The sequence below is a fragment of the Chrysochloris asiatica genome, unplaced genomic scaffold (genome assembly GCF_000296735.1).
Source record: "Chrysochloris asiatica unplaced genomic scaffold, ChrAsi1.0 scaffold00007, whole genome shotgun sequence".
Classification (NCBI taxonomy): domain Eukaryota; kingdom Metazoa; phylum Chordata; class Mammalia; order Afrosoricida; family Chrysochloridae; genus Chrysochloris; species Chrysochloris asiatica.
The window spans coordinates 36,354,650-36,374,338 of NW_006408525.1; the positions used below are offsets into that span (position 1 = coordinate 36,354,650).

At 42.3% G+C, this 19,689-nt stretch overlaps 1 protein-coding gene across 2 annotated transcripts in view; it reads right to left on the reverse strand.

Annotated features, from left to right (window-relative positions):
• PITPNC1 (phosphatidylinositol transfer protein, cytoplasmic 1) overlaps positions 1-19,689 on the reverse strand; it is a 366,383-nt gene that overhangs the window by 96,049 nt on the left and 250,645 nt on the right. For both annotated transcript variants that reach the window (XM_006833590.1, XM_006833591.1), the window contains one exon: positions 14,884-14,955. In XM_006833590.1, coding sequence (XP_006833653.1) covers positions 14,884-14,955 — 72 coding nt within the window. The remainder of the gene's footprint in view (positions 1-14,883; positions 14,956-19,689) is intronic.

Sequence of the window (19,689 nt, forward strand, 5' to 3'; positions counted from 1 at the left end):
GATATGTCTTTCTCATGTGTCTCAATGGAAGATACATCAGTTCGGTTTGTCCTATTACCGGTGATGCCAAATTTCCTTACTTGATGGTACCTACTATATTCCTTCACTGTTCGTAATTCATAGATAATCAGTGGGTGATACTTTGTGACAGTGTGAATATACTGTTCTTCAATATCATTCAATGAATTTAGTATCCTTTGATGATTGTTGCTTTGAGTCAAGCATCCCAGACCTAGAGACTGGGTATCGCCTTCCTAGCTCTGATCTCCAGTTTCTCCACAATGATTCAGTGGTGTCCCTTTGACCATGCTGCTTTTGAGCAGTTTGATTAACTGTCTTCTTAACTCTTGGTTACTTTTGAGATTTATCACAGTCCAGTGAACCTGGCTTGGACAAGATAAATATACTACTTAAAGCTACTGTTGTTGTTTTAAGTGCCATCGAGTCAGTTCTGATTTATAGCAATCCTGTATAGGGTCTATTGGTAGCAATCATTATTATTATTAGATCATTTCAGAAGTTATTGGTGCTAATCATTATTATTAGTAGATACAGCTTTAAGTGGAGTCCTGGTGTGGTGCTGTAGGAGAAGCACTAGACTGCTAAACATAAGGTTGATGGTTCAAACTCACCAACTGTTCCTTGGAAATCCTCTATGTAGTTGCTATTAGTTGGAACCGATTCAATGACACTTTACAACACTAACACAGGGTTTCCAAGGAGTGGCTGGTGGGTTTGAACTGCTGACCTTGCAGTTACCAACCCAGTACTTGTCCTACATCGCCACACAGGACTCTACTTAAAGCTGTATTTACTATTAATGATGATTACTACCAATAAATTCTAGCTTCTGTGAATGCAGAGGGGAAGCTGTGTTCTGACTAGCTCTCTGAGAACTACAAGACGGCTTTCATACTCGACACACACCCCTTTTGCTTGTGTGTGTACATATGGTTTTTACATCTAGCTTTCATATCCCAAATTTGATTTCTTAACAAATCAGACATGATCTATTTTTCATGGTCCTCAAAATGATACCCTCAGATACAGACTGAATAAAGGCAATGACTATTTCATGGGACTAGAGTAGAAGACAATCCTTCCAAACTGCTCATAGCTGTGTTGTGTGCAAATGTCTTTTTAGCAAGTACTGACTTATTAGAGAAAATTGCAGTTTTTGTAGGTGCCTGGTTATAATAACACAAGGTTAAAAACAGAACCATAAAAGTTGAAGATATCAGAGATGGTGTCTAAAAATAAAGCGAATGCTCTTTTCTTTCTATAATCTTCAACTATAGACCATTTAAGGAAAAGCCCAGATTCCTGCAAATATGGATTCTACAGTCCTTAAAGATAGCCCTGCTTTACAAATGGATGTATTTTGGCAAAAGACTGATTTTCTGTTGGATATGATATGTGGCGTGACAGCAAGGCAAAATAAGGATGGCCCCCATGCCCCTTCATTTCAGTATGTGTTGCTAAGTGTTACTAAATTACTTTATCCAACACCTTCCCTGTTGCCCTCCTGTTGTTATATATACTAATCTCAGCCCTAATAATAAGACAAACTCCGTAATGACGATTGCAGTAACAAATTCATAATAAATGCAATTTGTCTTAAATGATGAAATCCCCTCTTTGTCAGTGGGTAACTTCCAATGGAAATGACTTATGGTCAGCGAAGAACTTTTCTGGCCATGTATCCAAGGCAATGTAAATTGAGTCAACATCAAAACACTGAGATATTTACTCAATTCATCCAAAGGAGGCACCCAGGGGAAGACATATCCTACAAATCTTTCTCCGACGGGCATTTGTAGTTAGCTAAATGAGATAATCAAATCTCCTAAAACCAAGCACAACTCACTGACTGAAAATGAGTTCTAACCAAGGAGTAAAGATAATAATCAGAAGCTGGACCTGAAAGCTAGGAAGGTCCTTCTCAGGACCAGGACACCGTTCATTGGAAGCATGTCAAGTCTCTTCTCTTGTCACCTCAGTTTCCTAGATAACTTTATTCATTTCCATCTTTGGATCATGACGTAGACCTCTTTCTAGATTTCAGATTCATATTACCAACATTTCTACTTGCAAGTCTTATTGGTTTCTTAAATTGACTGTGTCCAAAATGGAGCTCTTGATGTCACCTCAGAACCTCTTCCTCCTCCACCATTCCTCACTATGGCAAAGGTACTGCCGCACACCCAAGGCTTACAGATGATGCTAGAAATCCTAGGGGGTCATCCTTACATTGCTCCTCTTTCATGGTCCACATCAACCCAACAGGAAGTCCCCAGAATTATGTTCATCCCTCCTCTCTTTCTCCACTGCCATTTCTCCATTCCAACCCACCATCAGCTTTGGCCTGAATTAACTGCAACAACCTCCAAATGAACTTACTGTTTCCATTCTGACCATCCTACCACCCATTCTCTACAGAACAGCCAGAACAAATATTTGAAAACATGAATCACCCAATGTAACGTGGCACTCTAGACTGGAACCTGAAACAGGAACAAGAACATTCGTGGAAAAACTGGTAAAATTGGAACAAAATCTAAATCTAGTTAATATATTGTGTCAGTGTGGATGGTTTTTGCTGACAAATGTACCATGGTTATTTAAGATGTTAGTATTAGGGAAGCTGGATAAAGAGTATGTGGGAATTCCCAGTATCATTTTTGTACCTTAGTGTAAATTTTAAATTATTCCAAAATAAAAAGAAGTAACACCAGGACATACATCCTGTCACTCCTTTGTTTAAAATTCTTTAATAGTCCCCCAGCGCACTAAAATTTAAACTCTTGACTATGGCTTCGAAGATCTGACCTTTGCAACTTTTTCCATCCCATCTTCTTCCAGGCTACTGTCATTGATGATGTTCTGACCGTTGGTTATATGGCAGTTCCTGAAATCTGTCAGTCTGTGTCAAGTATGGGCTTTTGCCCTTCTTATCACCTTGACTGGAAAGCCCTTCACATGGGTGGCCCCTTCTGAACCTCTGGTCTGACATAGACTTGTCACTTTCTGAGAAGCTGTTCTTGGAGCTCTATGCAACATCCTTATTGGCATCCTTGTTAGCCGTCGTGGAGTTGGCCCCCAGCTCCTAGCACCTCCTTGGTGTACAACAAGATCAGAACATTGGGATCCACATGGGTCTCACCGGCTGACTTTCACAAGTAGATCACCAGTCCTTTCTTCCTAACTTATCTTAGTCTGGAAACTCTGCTGAAACCCATTCAGCATCATAGCACCACACAAGATGGGCAGTGGCTAGATGGAAATCGAACCCAGGTGTTCCACATGGAAGGAGGACCTCTACCACTTAACCAATTTAATCAGTATCACGTTGATTAGCATTTACTACAGCTGTAATTTTTCTTATTTACTTACTTATACACTTCCCCTACTTCATTAGTGAAGGATTTGTCTGTCTTCATTATCACTGTATTCTCAATATCTCTCAAAATGTCTGGCACACAGTGGATCATCAATATTTGTTGAACAACAAATGGTTTGTTTACAATTCATAGAGAAAACCAGTTAGATTAGGAAATTGTCATCAACAGAGTTAGTCCCAGGTATGTGTGGCACTGTGGGTTAATGTGATGCACTGCAAAGTCGGTTTGAACCTCAAGGTTGGAGGTTCAAGCTCAACAGCCACTATTCGGAAACCCTAGACAGGGTCTCTATAGGTAGGAACCGACTTGATGGCACTTAACAACAACAACATGACTATAACAGTAGCAACACTTAACATATGTACAACACTTCACAGTTTACCTCTATGATCTTTTCATAATATGATGCAAGCATTATTTACTATTTTATTGATAAGGAAACCAAAGCTCCAATTGGATAAGCTATTGATTAAATCATACTGTATAGATAATCCATTTTGTTATACCGGGGGCATCGAAAGTTTGTGGAAAAATTCCATTATCTTTTATTTCATTTTTCTATGAACTTTTGGAAGCCTCTCACCAATAGGAGTTGGAATCAACTTGATGACACCTAACAACACCATACAGCTAGGATTTGGATATTGACTTTTTCATTCTAAATTTTATGTTCTTTCATTTCAACATTGCTGAACTAGAAATGAAATAAATTCAAAGTAGTTCTTAAACAACCTCCAAGGAGAGCTCGTGAAGATCAGAGCTTGGCACATCCAGACACCTGGACAATGCTTGCCACGTGATCAGGAGTTTCCTTGCTGAGGAATCTTCATCTTGGGACTATCTGGCTGGTGAGCGCAGATATGGTTCCAAGGACCTTTACTTGTGTATATGTATGTGAATGCTTATAAATATGCTTTTGGTAGTGTTTTAATACCAGGGGTATGAGGAAGCAGAGAATTTAGACAACCTAGTTTCCTAAGTGTTCGTAGTTGTTTTTGATTAGAACTTAAATCTTTCCTTTAAACCCAGAGTTCTCAGTCCTTGCATGGGTAATGGAGGGAGAAAATGTTTATGTGCAGATATTTGTTTCCCCTGCCTATTGCTGTAAAATAAACATTTATGTGTGGAAGCAATGAACATTGGGAATTATGATGACAGAAAGCCTATAAGCCCACCTTCAGACTATAACTGATTGGATTTGCTAAGAGGGGAAATAGAATTTGCCCAGGGAACTAGGCTTCCTGTTAATCCTTTGTAGAGTATGGGGCCTTAGGTAGAATCCTGATCCCTGCTGAGCTGGGGCATTCCCTCTTGAAAAAACACACAGACCAACCCAGAACTGCTAGGAGAAGAGAAGATTCTTATTGAAAGAATGACCTACAAGGGAAAAAAAAAAAAAAAAGCAGACAGTCTGTTTGAATATCAAGCAAACTGTTTGCTTTGGAGGCAGCAAGGAAAGAAAAGTCAGTCCATTAGGGAAAACTCCCTTCTAGGACTGAAACTCAAAGGGAACCCATGAGAAGTATAACATGCTCACTGGTGAGTACCTGGGTCTACTTGTGAGTGGACGTGGGGGAAATGCAGCAATAAAGACATGGGCTGAGTCTGGCCATGTTCCATTGGCACCTGCTGACCTCTAGATAAGAGAGAGATGAGGAAGGGCTGGCTGGTCTGAAGTTTAGGAAGATGTGTGAATTCCTGAGCCCATGGGCACTGACCTAGTCCCTGGTGGCTAGGGATGACAGTGAAGTGACCAGCTTGTTGGAAGTGCAGGGAGGTGTATGCGAAGTCCCAAACTTGCAGCTAGTATCCATTCAACCTAGTTTGGATGGCTAGTTGACCAGAACGTGAACCAAGGAAGATAAAGATGTTTGATACTGAGACCAACCGCAAATTGTTACAATTTTACAAACTAGACTTTTGCCTATGGATGCAGTGACTCAAAATTCCAACCGGAATGGAGGGATTCTTCATATCAAGGAACAAATTGTTTCCTCAGTGTACTGGGTTGGTAGGAATGAGACATTTAGACATTGGCTATCAAAAATGGGGGTAAGGCGCTACAAAAGCATGGTGGCTGGCTTACAAGCTTAGTTGCAAAATGAGAGAGAAAAAAGAGACATAGAGAGCAGGAAGCATAAGAAAACAAGATCCTTCAATATGCTGTCTACAAGAGACATATCAAAAAGATGGAGACAGATCTTAGCCTTGGTGTCCTTTATAAACTGGGGGGCATTTAAAAATCCTATGGTGCAGTGAATTGCATAATATTTGCTCTTCTAACCATAGTTTTAAGAGCCCCGATGACACTAGGATTAAGTACTGGACTACTAACACAGGACAGCAGTTCAAACCCACCAGTGGCTCCACTGGAAAAAGATGAGGGTTTTGCTCCCATAAAGATTTACAGCCTCAGAAACCCCATACAGGGTTACTATGAGTTGGAACTGACTGAACAGGATCTAACATCAACAGCCATAGGCTTTTGTTACTGCCGCCAAATGACTTTTTCCTGATGGATCGGGGTAAGAGAAGTTAGGAGAAGATGCTGGTAGGATTATAGGATTCAGTTACAAATGGTTGTTAACAGGGTTAATTATGTGTAAAAACTTGGAACTCTAACAAGGGAATTGGTCAATGTTGCCATTCTGCTGGTTATAAGGAGTCTTGGTGTGGTGCTGTAGGATAAGCACTCAACCACAAGGTTGTTTTGACCTGCAAGGTTGACAGTTCAAACTCACCAGCCACTCCTCAGAAACCCTATAAAGGTCACTATGAGTCAGCACATAACAAGACGAAGAAGCTTACGAATCGGGCTGCGAACTGCAAGGTCAGCAGTTAGAAACTACCAGCTGTTCCGCGGGAGAAAGATGGGGCTTTCTGCTCCTGTAAAGATTTACAGCCTCAGAAACTCTATTCAGGGTCACTATGGGTTGACAACAACATCAGCACTAGGGTAGGGGAATGATCTCACTACCGTCAGGACAGAAGAGCCAGGAGTGGAGTACATTCTTTGGACCCTGTGCATTGAACCTCCTCAATCTGGGGACAGAAAGCTTTGTGACATCAGAGAAGTGGCAACAGAACAAAGAGTTGGAGTAAAAGTCAGAGTGGACGCTTCCCTGCCCGTGGACTGAGTCAAGTTGAGTGTCTTCAGTCAGGAGACTTGGTTGCTGGTTTAGGGTACCTCCAGACGTTTAACTGGGGGAGCTAGGTTTGCTGACCCACGGAGCTAATGCTGAGTGCCTTTGGGCTGAGGCTTATGGTGGAGTGGTGTGCCTGTTCACACTTATCAACAGCACTAAAGGAGCTTTGTTACATTGCCCAAGCAGGGCAGGAGCCAGGTCAAGAGCTAAAGAGACACCTGCCTGTTGACATGACTGGGAAAAGGCTGTGCTGAGTGCAGGCCTGAGTTGTAATCTATTAACTTCCCTAATTAGGGTCATTATTTTGAACATGGCCTGTGAGTTGTATGTGGCCACTGCAATGAATTGTCTAACCTAGCTGAGAAGTAGAGAGTGCTGTGGGAGGTATGTCTGACCTCACCCTCATAGGAATCAGCTTTAATGTTGATGGTGGTGATTTTCTCCCTCTTGAGAAGTCAGAAGAGGTCAGACCTCGCCCCCACGTCTATTTTACAATCCTAATGTCGGGACCTCATCCAAAACAAATTAAATCTGTGTTTGTCCAAACTTGCCAGGTGATTTTAATACACAGCCATGATTGGTCTAGATTCTTCAGTGGGGTGGGGGCAGCATATCCTATGCCCCACCCTAAGAGACTACATCTGGCTCAGCTGTGGGAGTGGGTAAGTGGAGGCTTCCAAATTGTATGCACTCCTAATGGGAGAATCTCTGTTCAGTGTAAACCAAAGCTTTGAACACCTTCATTCTGGTTCAATTCCTGCTGAGAATTTGCCTTTCCACCCCAGATGAAGGGAAATCAGATCGACATGTTAACTCGATCCTAGATGATTCTTATTTGTACCTGGGGGTCGAGTTAACATGAACATGCTGAGATGGAAAGGCAAGTTTCTCACTCAGCAGGAGCTTGACCTGGAATGAACCAATCTGAAACCCTGGTGTGAACCCTGCTCTTGAAAGGAGTGTGACATCCTTCTAGTGTGGTGGCTAGTTTAGATGAGTCTGCACCCAGGCCAATTAAATCTGATTGTCCGGAGGCGGGATCCAGGCACAAGTTCCTGTTAAAACTTCTCAGGTGAGTCCAATGTGCAGCCAAGGTTGAGAATCACTGCTTAATGGTGCTGTTTGGCTTGGAAGAGGAAGTAAAGGCAGACTGCCCCTCATTAACCCCGATGAACGCCAGTAACCTGGTAGCAGCCAGCCTGAACCATGCAGCGCTAAGCTCTGGCTCTCCCACATCTAGATTTATGGCCTTGGACAAACAACAGAATCTTACCTTGGCATGGTGCCGTCCACTCCAGCACTAATTAAGCCCTAAATAATTCTCATCAGTTTGTGCATGAAGCACAGGGGCCTCGATTTAAGACAACTTCCCCATGTGTCCCGGTTAATGTGATCACAGTTTGCAGGTTTCTAGAATCAAAACATACTAATTTTAGTTTAAGGAGAGGGAGATATTTATTTCTAAGCATTCTGCCACTGTGTTTTTATGTGTGTGTGTGTGTATGTTTTTTTTAAAAATTCTAGATATTGGCTCATATAAAAAGGATGATTTATATGGCAATTGATAATCGGATGACAACATGCTCTCTACTCCACTACTAATCAATATGATTATCACTACTGTCTTTCAATTTAATTATTGCTCCTTATCGCCATCAATTTCATTATGGTTTTTGGCAGGTAGGGAAAGAAACAAAGTGCAGATAGCAAAATAACGGATGGTAGCTAGATGATCAGACTACACACCTAGAAAATGCAGAGAGGAGCTGAGTTTATTAAACAAGTCGGTACATGGTGAGATGACAAATACCCACTTCTGCTCCTCTTTCTTTAGTTACTCTACCTCCCACCAACAGCTCACTACTAAGCCTAGGATAGTAAAGGAACAAGCCAGAACATTTGAGGTGCTGAAGGCTTTCGTCTTTTCTGCTTGTTTTTAAGTATTTTGTTGTGTTCTAGGTGAACATTAAGGAGCTCTGGGAGCGTAGGGGTTACGAGTCAGGCTGCTAACCTCAAGGTCAGCAGTTCAAAACTACCAGCAGTTCTGCAGGAGAAAGATGAGGCTTTCTGCTCCCATAGAGATTTACAGCCTTAGAAACCGTACGCAGGGTTATGAGTCAGAACCAACTGCACACCACCACCAGGTGAATGTTTGGAGTTCTGGTGTGGCACTGTAGGATAAACATAGGACCACAAGGTCTGAGGTTCAAACTCCTTGGAAACCTTATACAGGGTCCCTATTAGGCGGAACTAGCTTGACAACACTTAACAACAAAAGGTCCCAATGAACAGATTTTTACACACAATTGGCTACATTCTTCACAATGAGTCAGAGTTCTCATTATTTCTGTTCTTTGTGCTCTGTTTCCACTGACCTAGCTTCCCAGCCCCGCCTTAATTTTTAATCATTGTTTTAGGGTTAATGTTGACTGTTTGGTTTTATATAAGTGATTGATTTAAAGGAACACAGTACTCAAGGGTGATATGGTTTTTATAAGCCCATCTATTTGGATGAAAGGTTAACACAAGGAGTGTCTTCAGTTCTAAGTTCAAAGGTTATCTTCAGGTACAGTACTGGAAGGTCCTCTATTCTCTATTGATCCAGTAAGTCTAGCCACTATTAGGAATTTTGAGTTTTGTTCTACAGTTTTCTCTCATTCTAACCATTTGGTCTGGCCCTGCTGAGGCAACTGCATCTCCAGTCATCACATTTTTTTTTATCATCATTAAGTACCTATGAGTTGATTCTGACTCATAGTGACCCTGCATAGGGTTTGCAAAGAGCACCTGGTAAGTTTGAACTGCCAACCTTGCTGTTTAAACCCACCATGTGGTCTGGTGCTTAACCTACAGTACCAGACCAGAACTCCAACCAACACGTTGTTGTGAAGGGCCATCAAGTCAGTTCTGACCTATAGCGACCATGTATAGGGTTTCCAAGGAGTGGCTAGAGAGCTTCAACCACTGACCATGCAGTTCAAACCGACTTTATAGTCCAGCCCATCAATCCAAAGCACTATACCAGGACTCCAGCCATCACACTGGGGGGTGAATTAATTAAATGTTTGACCAAAAATAGCAGGCTAACTTTTAAGCTGATAATTTTGTATGGCCCATGAATGATGGTATAAATTTTGACAGAAAAAGAGTCCCCACCCCTGTTCTACTGGGTCCCTGACCAGAGTGGTCAGTAGTGTTAGGCAGGCACCATGCAGTTCTGCTGGTTTCAAGCTAGAAGCTGTTGGTCACTTGGTCCATGGGGAGTGGGGGGCACCAATAACACACCCTTGTAAATAATGCGCACATACTTAATGCGCACATAACTCGCACACAGCAAACTGGCTTAAGAAGGAACTGCATGGTTTGCAAAACAAAAAGCAAACACCATTACCATATCATCGGAATAACTGTGTGTGAAAAGACAGTTATCCTGTGGACTAAGGTTTTTCTTGAGTCTTTGGTTTCGTGGGTGGGAACTCTGGCAGAATTACATCAATGTCCTCTTCACTGGAACGCAATGGCAGAGCCTGGATTTGGGATAGCTGGATGCTGCTGTGGGCTGAATTCTGTTCTCTGAAAAGCTATGGTGACACCAACCTCTGACCCCAATCTGGGCATGTAACCTTGTTTGGAAATAAATGTCACCAGTTAAATCAACAGGATGTTATACTGGAGTCCTGGTGTGGCGCTGTGGGTTAATGCGCCAGACTGCAAAGTCGCTTCAACTGCATGGTCGGCGATTCAAGCTCACCAGCTGCTCCTTGGAAACCCTATATAGGGTCGCTATGGGTCAGAACCAACTCAACTGACACTTCACAACAACAACAATACTAGATTAGGATGGGTCCTAATCCTATATGAGAGGTGTCCTGATAAAAAGAAGAGATGCAGGGAAATGGCCATGTGAAGCCAGAACCAAACACTGGAGTAGTAACTGGACAAGCTGAGGAATCTCTAGGATTGCTGGCTATCACCAGAAGCTAAGAGAAAAAGCAGGAGGCAAGTTTTCCCTCAAGGTCCTCAGAAGACGTCAACACTGCTACCACCCAAGTTGTGGACTTCAAGCTTCCAGCACTGTGACAGAATACATTTCTGTCCTTATAACCTAAGAAAGTCAAGTTTAGGGCAGCTTATGTTCCACATTTTGATAGCTATATACAGGGAGCTTCAAAAAGTGTGTGGGAAACTTCCATTGTCTTTTAACTAATGTTAATGTTTCCATGAACTTTCTGAAGTCCCACTGTATTAATTTTTCAACCAGAAGAAAGTCATTTAAAAATGGGTTCAACTGCAAGCAGTCAAGTGTACTCACTGGTGACCACCTGGGTCTACTTATGAGTGGAAGTGGCGGAAACATAGCAATGAAGACATGGGCTGTTTGGCCATATTCCACTGAAACCTGGTGACCTCGACACGAAAGAGAAGAGGAAGGCCTGGCTAGTCTGAAATTTAGGGAGATGTGTGAACTCCCAAGCCCACTGCCACTGACCTAGCCACTAAGGGCTAAAGCTGAGAGTGAAGTGGCCATCTGGTCTGAAGTGCGGGGAGGTGTGTGTGAACTCCCAAATTTGCAACCAGTACTCATTTGACCTAGTGTGTATGACTAGCTGACTAGAACTCAACCAGATAAAGACAAATATGTTTGATACTGTGAGCAAGGGCTACATTTTGATGACCTTTGCTTATGAATGCAGTTGCTTAAAATTCCAACTGGAATGGAAGGATTCTTCATATCAAGGAACAAGCTTGTTTCCTCGGTGCACTGGGTTGATAGGAATGGGCAATCTAGACATTGGCTATCAAAAATAGGGGATTATAAAGGCATGAAGTGGCTGGCTTATAAACTTACATGAGTGTGTTTAGTTTCAGAATGAGGTGGGTAAGGTAGAATCTCCACTGAATAGTTTTCTTCTTCTTCAGATGGATTTGGTGAAAGGGGGTGGGAGATGATGTTGATAGGATTTTCTGAGTCATCTGTGAGTAACTGTTAGCAGGATAAATTGTGATTGTCACAACTGTAATTGTAGATGTGTAACTAAATGGGGGGAAGAGTTAATCTTTCATTTCAGGACCAGTCTATGCCAGGACCATCAAGAACGAAGAGCGTGAGTGGGAGTGTAAGATCCTACCTAGAAAAGCAGCAACAGCAGAGACAGTGGCAGAGGCAATGGCATAGAGAGAGAGAGAGAGAGCACCTATAGGCTCTAGGCCCACGGACTTAGGAAGGCTGTGTTCCTGCGGGCAGGAGGCTGGCTTGCAGAATAGGACCTTTGGACATTTAAATGAGTATATATTTCTTGTTTTGTATGTGTACATTAAATATTTTTTCTTTGTTCATTTGTGAAATATAAGATGTAAAAGGGAAGTCACAGGGAGGAAGTAGGATAATTGTTGCAGGGCGGGGGTTGTAATCACTGAGATGAAACAAAGCATATAACTGGTTGAATGTAACAAAGTATATAATTGGTTGAATGTAAAGCTGATGATTTTGTCTGTTAACCTTCACCCAAGTCACAATAAAAAGTTTAAAAAAATTTAAAAAAGGGTTCAAGTTTAAGCACCGTGTAACTATTTTAAATGTTGTGGTCATTGATGAAGCTCATCCTGCAAAGTGTCTCTGATTTCAGGCTGCAGGAAAAGGGTTGGTTATCAGCTTTTCTCAACTAATCAGGTGTTTCTGAATTTAGTGGGAAGAGACTAACTCTGCTGGCTGCATTCTTCTCTCTAGAAAGTTCCAGGAACTCTGGAGAAGGTCTAATGCCTGGGACAGCTGGTAGGGAGAGCTATTAGTGATTCAGTTTTGAGACCTGGGGGTGCTATTCTGATTGATTCTTTCTAAACCAGAGGTTGCAAAATTTTTTCTGTAGAGGGTCAGAAGTAAACCTTTTCAGCTTAGCAGATCATACGGTTTCTGTGGCAACTACTCAACTCTGACCTTACAGACCAACAAAGTCAGAGACAGAATGAAAATGAGAAGTTCCAGTAAAACTTTATTTACAAAAAAAGGTAGTTTGCTAACTCTGATTTCACTCCAGGTTTCCTAACATAGTTTGAGAAACTGAAATAAAGTCAGCCTCTCTCTATAGATGCATCTACACTGAAGAACATCCCTGAAATGCTCATCGTTCTGAGGGTTGATCAGTGGTGGTGACTCTTCATATTGAAAGTAGGGAAGTCCATACTGTGATTACATTAAGTCATTTCATATGTTGGTCTTTTTTGCTTTGCTAAGTTGCTATCTGGAGTCCTGGTGTGGTGCTGTAGGATAAACACTCGGCTACAAGGTCAGTTTGAACTGCAAGATTGGCAGTTCAAACTTACCAGCTGCTCTTTGGAAACCCTATACAGGGTTGCTATGTGTCGAAACCGACTCCATGACACTTAACAAGAAGCTGCTATTTGGTGTGGTGCTGTGGATCAGCACTGGTCTGTGAAACACAAAGTCAGTAGTTCAAACCCACCAGCTACTCCTTGGAAGCCCTATACAGGGTCACTATGAGTCAGAACTGACTTGACAGCACTTAACAACAAGCCGCTATCTGAAGGTTAGGAAACAAGTCTTTTTAAAAATAACATCATTATATGAATAGAAAGTACTTGATACCTTTGCTGAATACTTCATGAATGAATGAACGAGTGTCCTCCTTCCTTAAGCTGATGTGAAGTGTGTAGTTCTTGGAAACCACTCAAGCTCTGTCCTTTGAGATTCTACCTTGAATGGGACATCCTGTGCCCCTAGGGCTGGGTACAATAGCCTGCACAAAGTAGCTCAAGAAACCAAGCCTGATGTCAGATCACATGGCCAAGGGTCCCAGAATTCAGGCCTCTGCTGTTCACACCTTCCAACCTAGCCAAGTGGCCACACTGCAGGTGGTCAGGGTATCCACTTCACAAATGACAGTTTTGCCATCTAGAGGAATGTGTTCCTGCCCAGGGAAGGAACTTTCTTGCAGATGTTTCTAGAAGATCTCAACATGAAGAACCATAGAGTAGACTTGGCTAATGCTATCCCTTCTAGAGGGTTTCTCTGCTCTTCTCAGCAACTTTGCCCAAGAGAGGAGTGTTCCAAGCTGATGGTGTTGATTGGTCCTTTGTCTTGCCTCACGGTATAACTTACTGTATCTCACAACACATGGTATCTTGTCTTGCATTCCTTTTTAAAGCACCGAAGGGACACTTTGTCAGAAAACTGTCTCTTGTCCATTTTGACACAATCTCAATCTTTATCAACAAATGCAAAGCACAACAAAGAGACAGAAAATTAGGAAATCCCTGAAACTTACGGCCGAATCCAGTCAGAACTGACCAGCCCCCATCTCAGGGTGAGACTCTTAGCAGGGCAAATTACTCACTAGCAAAGAGAAGGAAATTTAGAAATGTACTTCCTTAAGAGAAAATCCTCATTCAGGGGATGAAAGCTAGGTCAGAAGATGGATTTTAAGCAAATACTAACACATAAATTACTTCGCTGAAATGTTTTAAGTGTCAGATACATGATGAGGTAAATATTGTGCAGGGGTACACCTGATTTTGGAGTCCTGGTGTGGCACTGTGGGTTAATGCACCAGACTGTAAAGCCATTTGAACTGCAAGGTTGGCGGTTCAAGCCCACCAGTGTCTCCTTGGAAACCCTATACAGGGTCGTTATGGGTCAGAACCGACTCAACGGCACTTAATAACAACACCTGATTTTAAGGTAGGATATACAAGGAGGTTTCAAAAAATTTGTAGAAAAATTCCATTATCTTTTTATTCTATTGCCCATAAACTTTTTGAAGCCCCTTAGTCTCTGTGAGGAGTCCTGGTCTGGTACTGTAAGATAAGCATTGGACTACTAACTATAAGGTCAGCAGTTCAAACCCCCCAGTTGCACCTCAGAAATCCTATACAGGGTTGCTGAATCGGAAACAATTCAACACTTAACAGTCTGTGAACTTGTGGATAGTCCAGAGACTATATATAGTATACACACATATATCTCATCATATTCATTTGTCTAGGTAGATATTAACCATCATTGAGAAGATTTGTGCTCAAGCCAATGATCAGAAATCAAGCTCTGGAATTCTAAGTTCCCACCATCCTATCCACCTCTGAATGACCTTACTTCCGGCCACAGAGATTTCTGCGTAGAGTTCCATAGAAAGTACATAACGATAGAAAAAAGATAAAATAAAATTATAACAAATTACTCAGGGAGATGTCCTAGAGAAAAAGTTCTCAGAAGGCCAGAACTTCTCTGAAGTCCCGGGCACAGAAGTTGCTGGTGGCCCTGGTCCCACACAGGGCTGGGAGAAGGACTGTGACTCACAGGGTACACTCAGGGGGTTACTCACACTGTTGTTGATTCCTTTGTTGTCTTCGTACTTGGTTTCTATATGAATGGAGAATTTCGGCAGGAAAGAACACTAGGAAGGAAAAAGCACACTCTCATTAGCTGAGCATTGTCATTCTTCTCATAGTCAATATTGCCTCTGCATGCTCTGCTGACCATTTGGTGTAGAGCACTGGTCAAGAGCGGAAACCTATGATACTAAGTCAATATTCAAATTCAGACAAGCAAAGCTACCTGGGGGAACTTGAGCGGACTTCCTTCCAGATATCAAGTCAGAATAACCAACAATGGGAGGCAAGTGACTGAAGGGGACATTTCTAAAAATGAGTATGTTCTGTGAATCCTTCCACCACTGAAACAACTTCAATAAAGCGAATTTGTAAACAGTACCAGTTCCAGTTCTGGGGTGTTTACTTTGGGGAGCACCTGGGACCCCTGCCCTATAACCTTTATATCGATATATATATATATACACACACATGAAATTGTTGTGTGCTATCGAGTTGATTCTGACTCAGTGACCTATATAGAGTTTCAGAGCGGCTGGTGGGTTTGGACTGCTGATCATGCAGTTAGTAGTCCAGTGCTTATCCTACAATGCCACACCAGGGCTCACACACAAAGTTGTTGTTGTTAAGTGTTGTTGAGTCGATTCTGACCCATAGTGACCCTGTATAGGGTTTCCAAGGAGCCACCAACTTTGCAGTTCCAATGACTTTGCAGTCTGATGCATTAGCCCATAGCGCCACACATTTGAGTTTTCGGATTATGAATTTTGAAGGCAGACAGACCTACCTGTCAATTTTGGGTTCTCATTTGATAGTGATAACTCATTTAATTTCTCTAAACCCCAGTAAAATCAAAACATGGGCAATAATGATCTATTAGGACAGTGTGAGGATTCAATAAAAGCATATATGTAGAAGGTATATCCTGGGACACAGAGCAAGCATTCAGTAATGGCAGGGGTCCCACCACTCATCTGTCAGTCTGTCATACTGTGGTGGCTTGTGAGTTGCTGCGATTCTGGCAGCTATACCACAGGTATTTTAAATACCAGCAGGGTCACCCATGGTGGACAGGTTTCAGATAAGCTTCCGGACAAAGACAGACTAGGAAGAAGGCGATACGGACTAATTCTGAATATTTAATCACTGAAAGCCTTATGAGTGGCAGTGGAACAATGTCATCACCAGATTATTGAATACTGAAACATGATGAATGGATGGGATGACATCAAAAACATAATTCAGACATAGTGATGGAGGACGAGCCCCTCAGGTTGGAAGACACTCAAAATATGACTGAGGAAGAGCTGCCTCCTCAAAGTAGAGTTGACTGTGATGACGCAAATGGAGTAAAACCCTCAGGACTTTCATTTGCTGATGGGGCACAACTCAAAATGAAGAGAAACAGCTGTAAACATCCAATAATAATCAGAACATGGAATGTAAGAAATATGAATCTAGGAAACCTGGAAATTGTCAAAATGAAATGGAACATATGAACAATCAAAATCCTAGGCATTAGAGTAAACTGAAATGGACTGGTATTGGCCATTTTGAATCTGACAATTGCATGGTTTACTATGCCAAGAATGACAAATTGAAGAGGAATGGTGTCGTAGTCATCATCAAAAAGAACATATCAAGATCAGTTATGAAGTACAACGCTGTCTGTGATACAATAATATCCATATGCCTACAAGGAAAACCAGTTAATACCACTATTATTCAAATCTATGCACCAACCACAAAAGCCAATGATGATGAAATTGAAGAATTCTGCCAACTTCTTCAGTCTGAAATAGATCCAATATACAATCAAGATGTATTAAAAATTACTGGCGATTGGAATACAAAGGTTGAAAAAAAAGAGGAAGGATCAGTAGTTGGAAAACATGGCCGTGGAGCTAGAAATGATGCTGGCAATCACATGATAGAATTTTCCAAGACCGATGACTTGTTTATTGCAAATACCTTTTAAAACAAATAAAAGACACGTGGACCTCATCAGATCAGATGGAATACACACAAATCAAATAGACTGTATCTGTGAAAAGAGACAGTGGAAAAGCCCCATTCATCAGCCAAAATAAGGCCTTGAGCAGACTGTGGAACAGACCATCAATTGCTCATATGGAAATGCAGGCTGAAGCAGAAGAAAATTACAACAAGTCCATGAGAGCCAAAATATGACCTTGAGTATATCCCACATGAATTTAGAGATGATTTAAAGAACAGATTTGATGCATTAGACACTAAAGACCGAAGACCAGAAGAGTTGTGGGATGACATCAAGAACATCATACAGGAAGAAAACAAAAGGTCCTTAAGAAAACAAGAAAGAAGGAAAAGACCAAAATGGATGTGAGAAGAGACTCTGAAACTTGCTCTCCAGCATAGAGATGCTAAAGCAAATGGAAGAAGTGAGGAGGTACAAGGGATGAGTAGAACATTTCAAAGGGCAGCATCAGGATTGGATGAAGACGCATTAACAACCTGTGATATGCAGATGATACAACCTTGCTTGCTGAAAGTGAGGAGGACTTAAAATACTTAACTGATGAAGATCAAAGACCACAGCCTTAAGTATGGGTTGCATCTCAACATAAAAAAAAGAAAACAAAAATCCTCACCACTGGACCAATAAACAACATCCATATAAATAGAGAAAAGATAGAAATTGTTAAAGACTTCATTTTGCTCAGATCAACAATCAACACTCATGGAAATAGCAGTCAAGAAATCAAACAACATACTGCATTAGGCAAATCTGATGAACAAGACCCCTTCTTTAAAGCAGTCAAGAGCGAAGGTGTCAGTTTGAGGACTAAGGTGTGCCAGACCCAAACCATTGTATTTTCAATATCCTCATATGCATGCAAAAGTTGGCCAGTGAATAAGGAAGACAGTAGAAGAATCGATGCATTTGAGTTATGGTGTTGGAGGAGAATGTTGAAAGTGCCATGGACTGCCAAAAGAACAGATTTGTGTTGGAAGAAGTGCAGCCAGAGTGTTCCTTGGAAGTCAGGATGACCAGACTTCGTTTCTCATACTTCGGACACACTATAAGGAGGAACCAGGCACTGAAGAATGACATCATGTTTGGTAAATTGGAGGGTCAGAGAAAAAGAGGAAGACCCCCAATGAGATGAAGTGGCACAGTGGCAGCATCAATGGGCTCAGGCGTAGCAACAATTGTGAGGTGGATCCCAGGACCAGGGAGTGTTTTGTTCTATCGTGCATAAGGTCACTATGAGCCAGCACTGACTCAATGGCACCTAACAACAACAACAACAATAGCAGGGATCAGTATGTGGTTGCACATGAGATTGCCGTAAAATGTTGCCCCTCTTTTTTCCCACCCAAGGGAGAGAGACCCCAAATGTAACACAATGAGGGTCTGATTTCACTGAACGACATTCGGCACAGTCAATAGATGAAAGGTTCAGAGTAACTTGACAAGAGCTTCTGATAGGTCTTGATTTAACTTCCCTCCTTCTTGCATTGAGCTGAGCATTAACTTTCTCAGCCACCAGAGATGAGACTGAAGACTAATTGGTACAATGATCTGGCAACTCCTCCTAGAGCTGTAGGTATTGGGGCAATCAGGACTTGGGCTAACATGATCATAGTTCCAAAAGGCTGTGGTCTTCATGTATCGACCCAGCACTCACAGGCATGCCCTCTAATCACAGGGCACAGCTGTAAGTGACTTCAAGTTCTAACCCATTTATTTCTTTCAACGATCCCTACTTTACAGATGAGGAAATGAGGCACAGATAAGTTCAGTAAATTGGATGATACAGCAAGTAAGTAGTAGAGCCAGGAATGAAGGCCCTAATAGGTTAGAATCGCCTTGCTCTTAATCCCAGCTCCTGTGGTGCTCACAGTGGGATCCACAGGCTGCCATCATCATCCGGAAATGCTCATTCTCAGGCCCAACCCAGACCCACTGAAGTAGGAACTCTGGAGGTGGCGCTGAGCATCCTGTGCTTAACAAGCGTTCGAGATGATGTGGTTGCCCAGTCAGGTGGGAAACCTGTTATATTAACACCATGCATTGCAGGGCGAGGAAGCATAGGTGTGTAAACATCCCAAAGCCCACAAATGCCCACCCTCACCACTTTTGCTTCATCTCACGCTGACTCTGCTTCCCTTTGAGCCCAGCTGAGACCCCATGGGTAGGAGAGGGCTGAGGCCTTGGACATACCATCAATAATTCTCCTGACATCACATGCCTGCGTGCATTCAGCGTTCATCTGTCTTAATCTGAGCGAAACAAGCAATCCGAACCGTGACTAAGGAAACAGGGAAACAATCAATCGCAGTAATTGCCTTTATGGAGAATGAGGCTCTGCGATTATTCATTAACACCTTCTTTGCTGTCTCCTGGCAAACCTCTCACCCAGTAACTGCTGCCCTCAGTCAGTTCCAGGAAGTCCCAAGGGAGGAGACCTTGGAAGACTTGAGCAGCTCCCAGTCCCGGGGCGGCGCTCTTGATTGATGGTGAACTTGGTGAGATGCACTTGACTTGCTGTTCAGTGTGGTGAGTCGGTTCGAACTCACAGTGGCACTTGATTAGAGATCCCTTTAAAATGGCAAGCCTCTAGATCAAGTGACTGAACTGCTTTATAACCTCCATCTCTATTCATATGAGGGCCAACCCGCTCAGTGAACAGTACCAGAAGGGAGAAGAGTGGCGCTGACCCGGGGTGGGGAGTTGAGCCTCTGTGTGTTAGACTGAACTCCCCTGGGCATTTTTACAGGTTGAAATCTAAACCAGGGCTTTGAACTGGTTCATT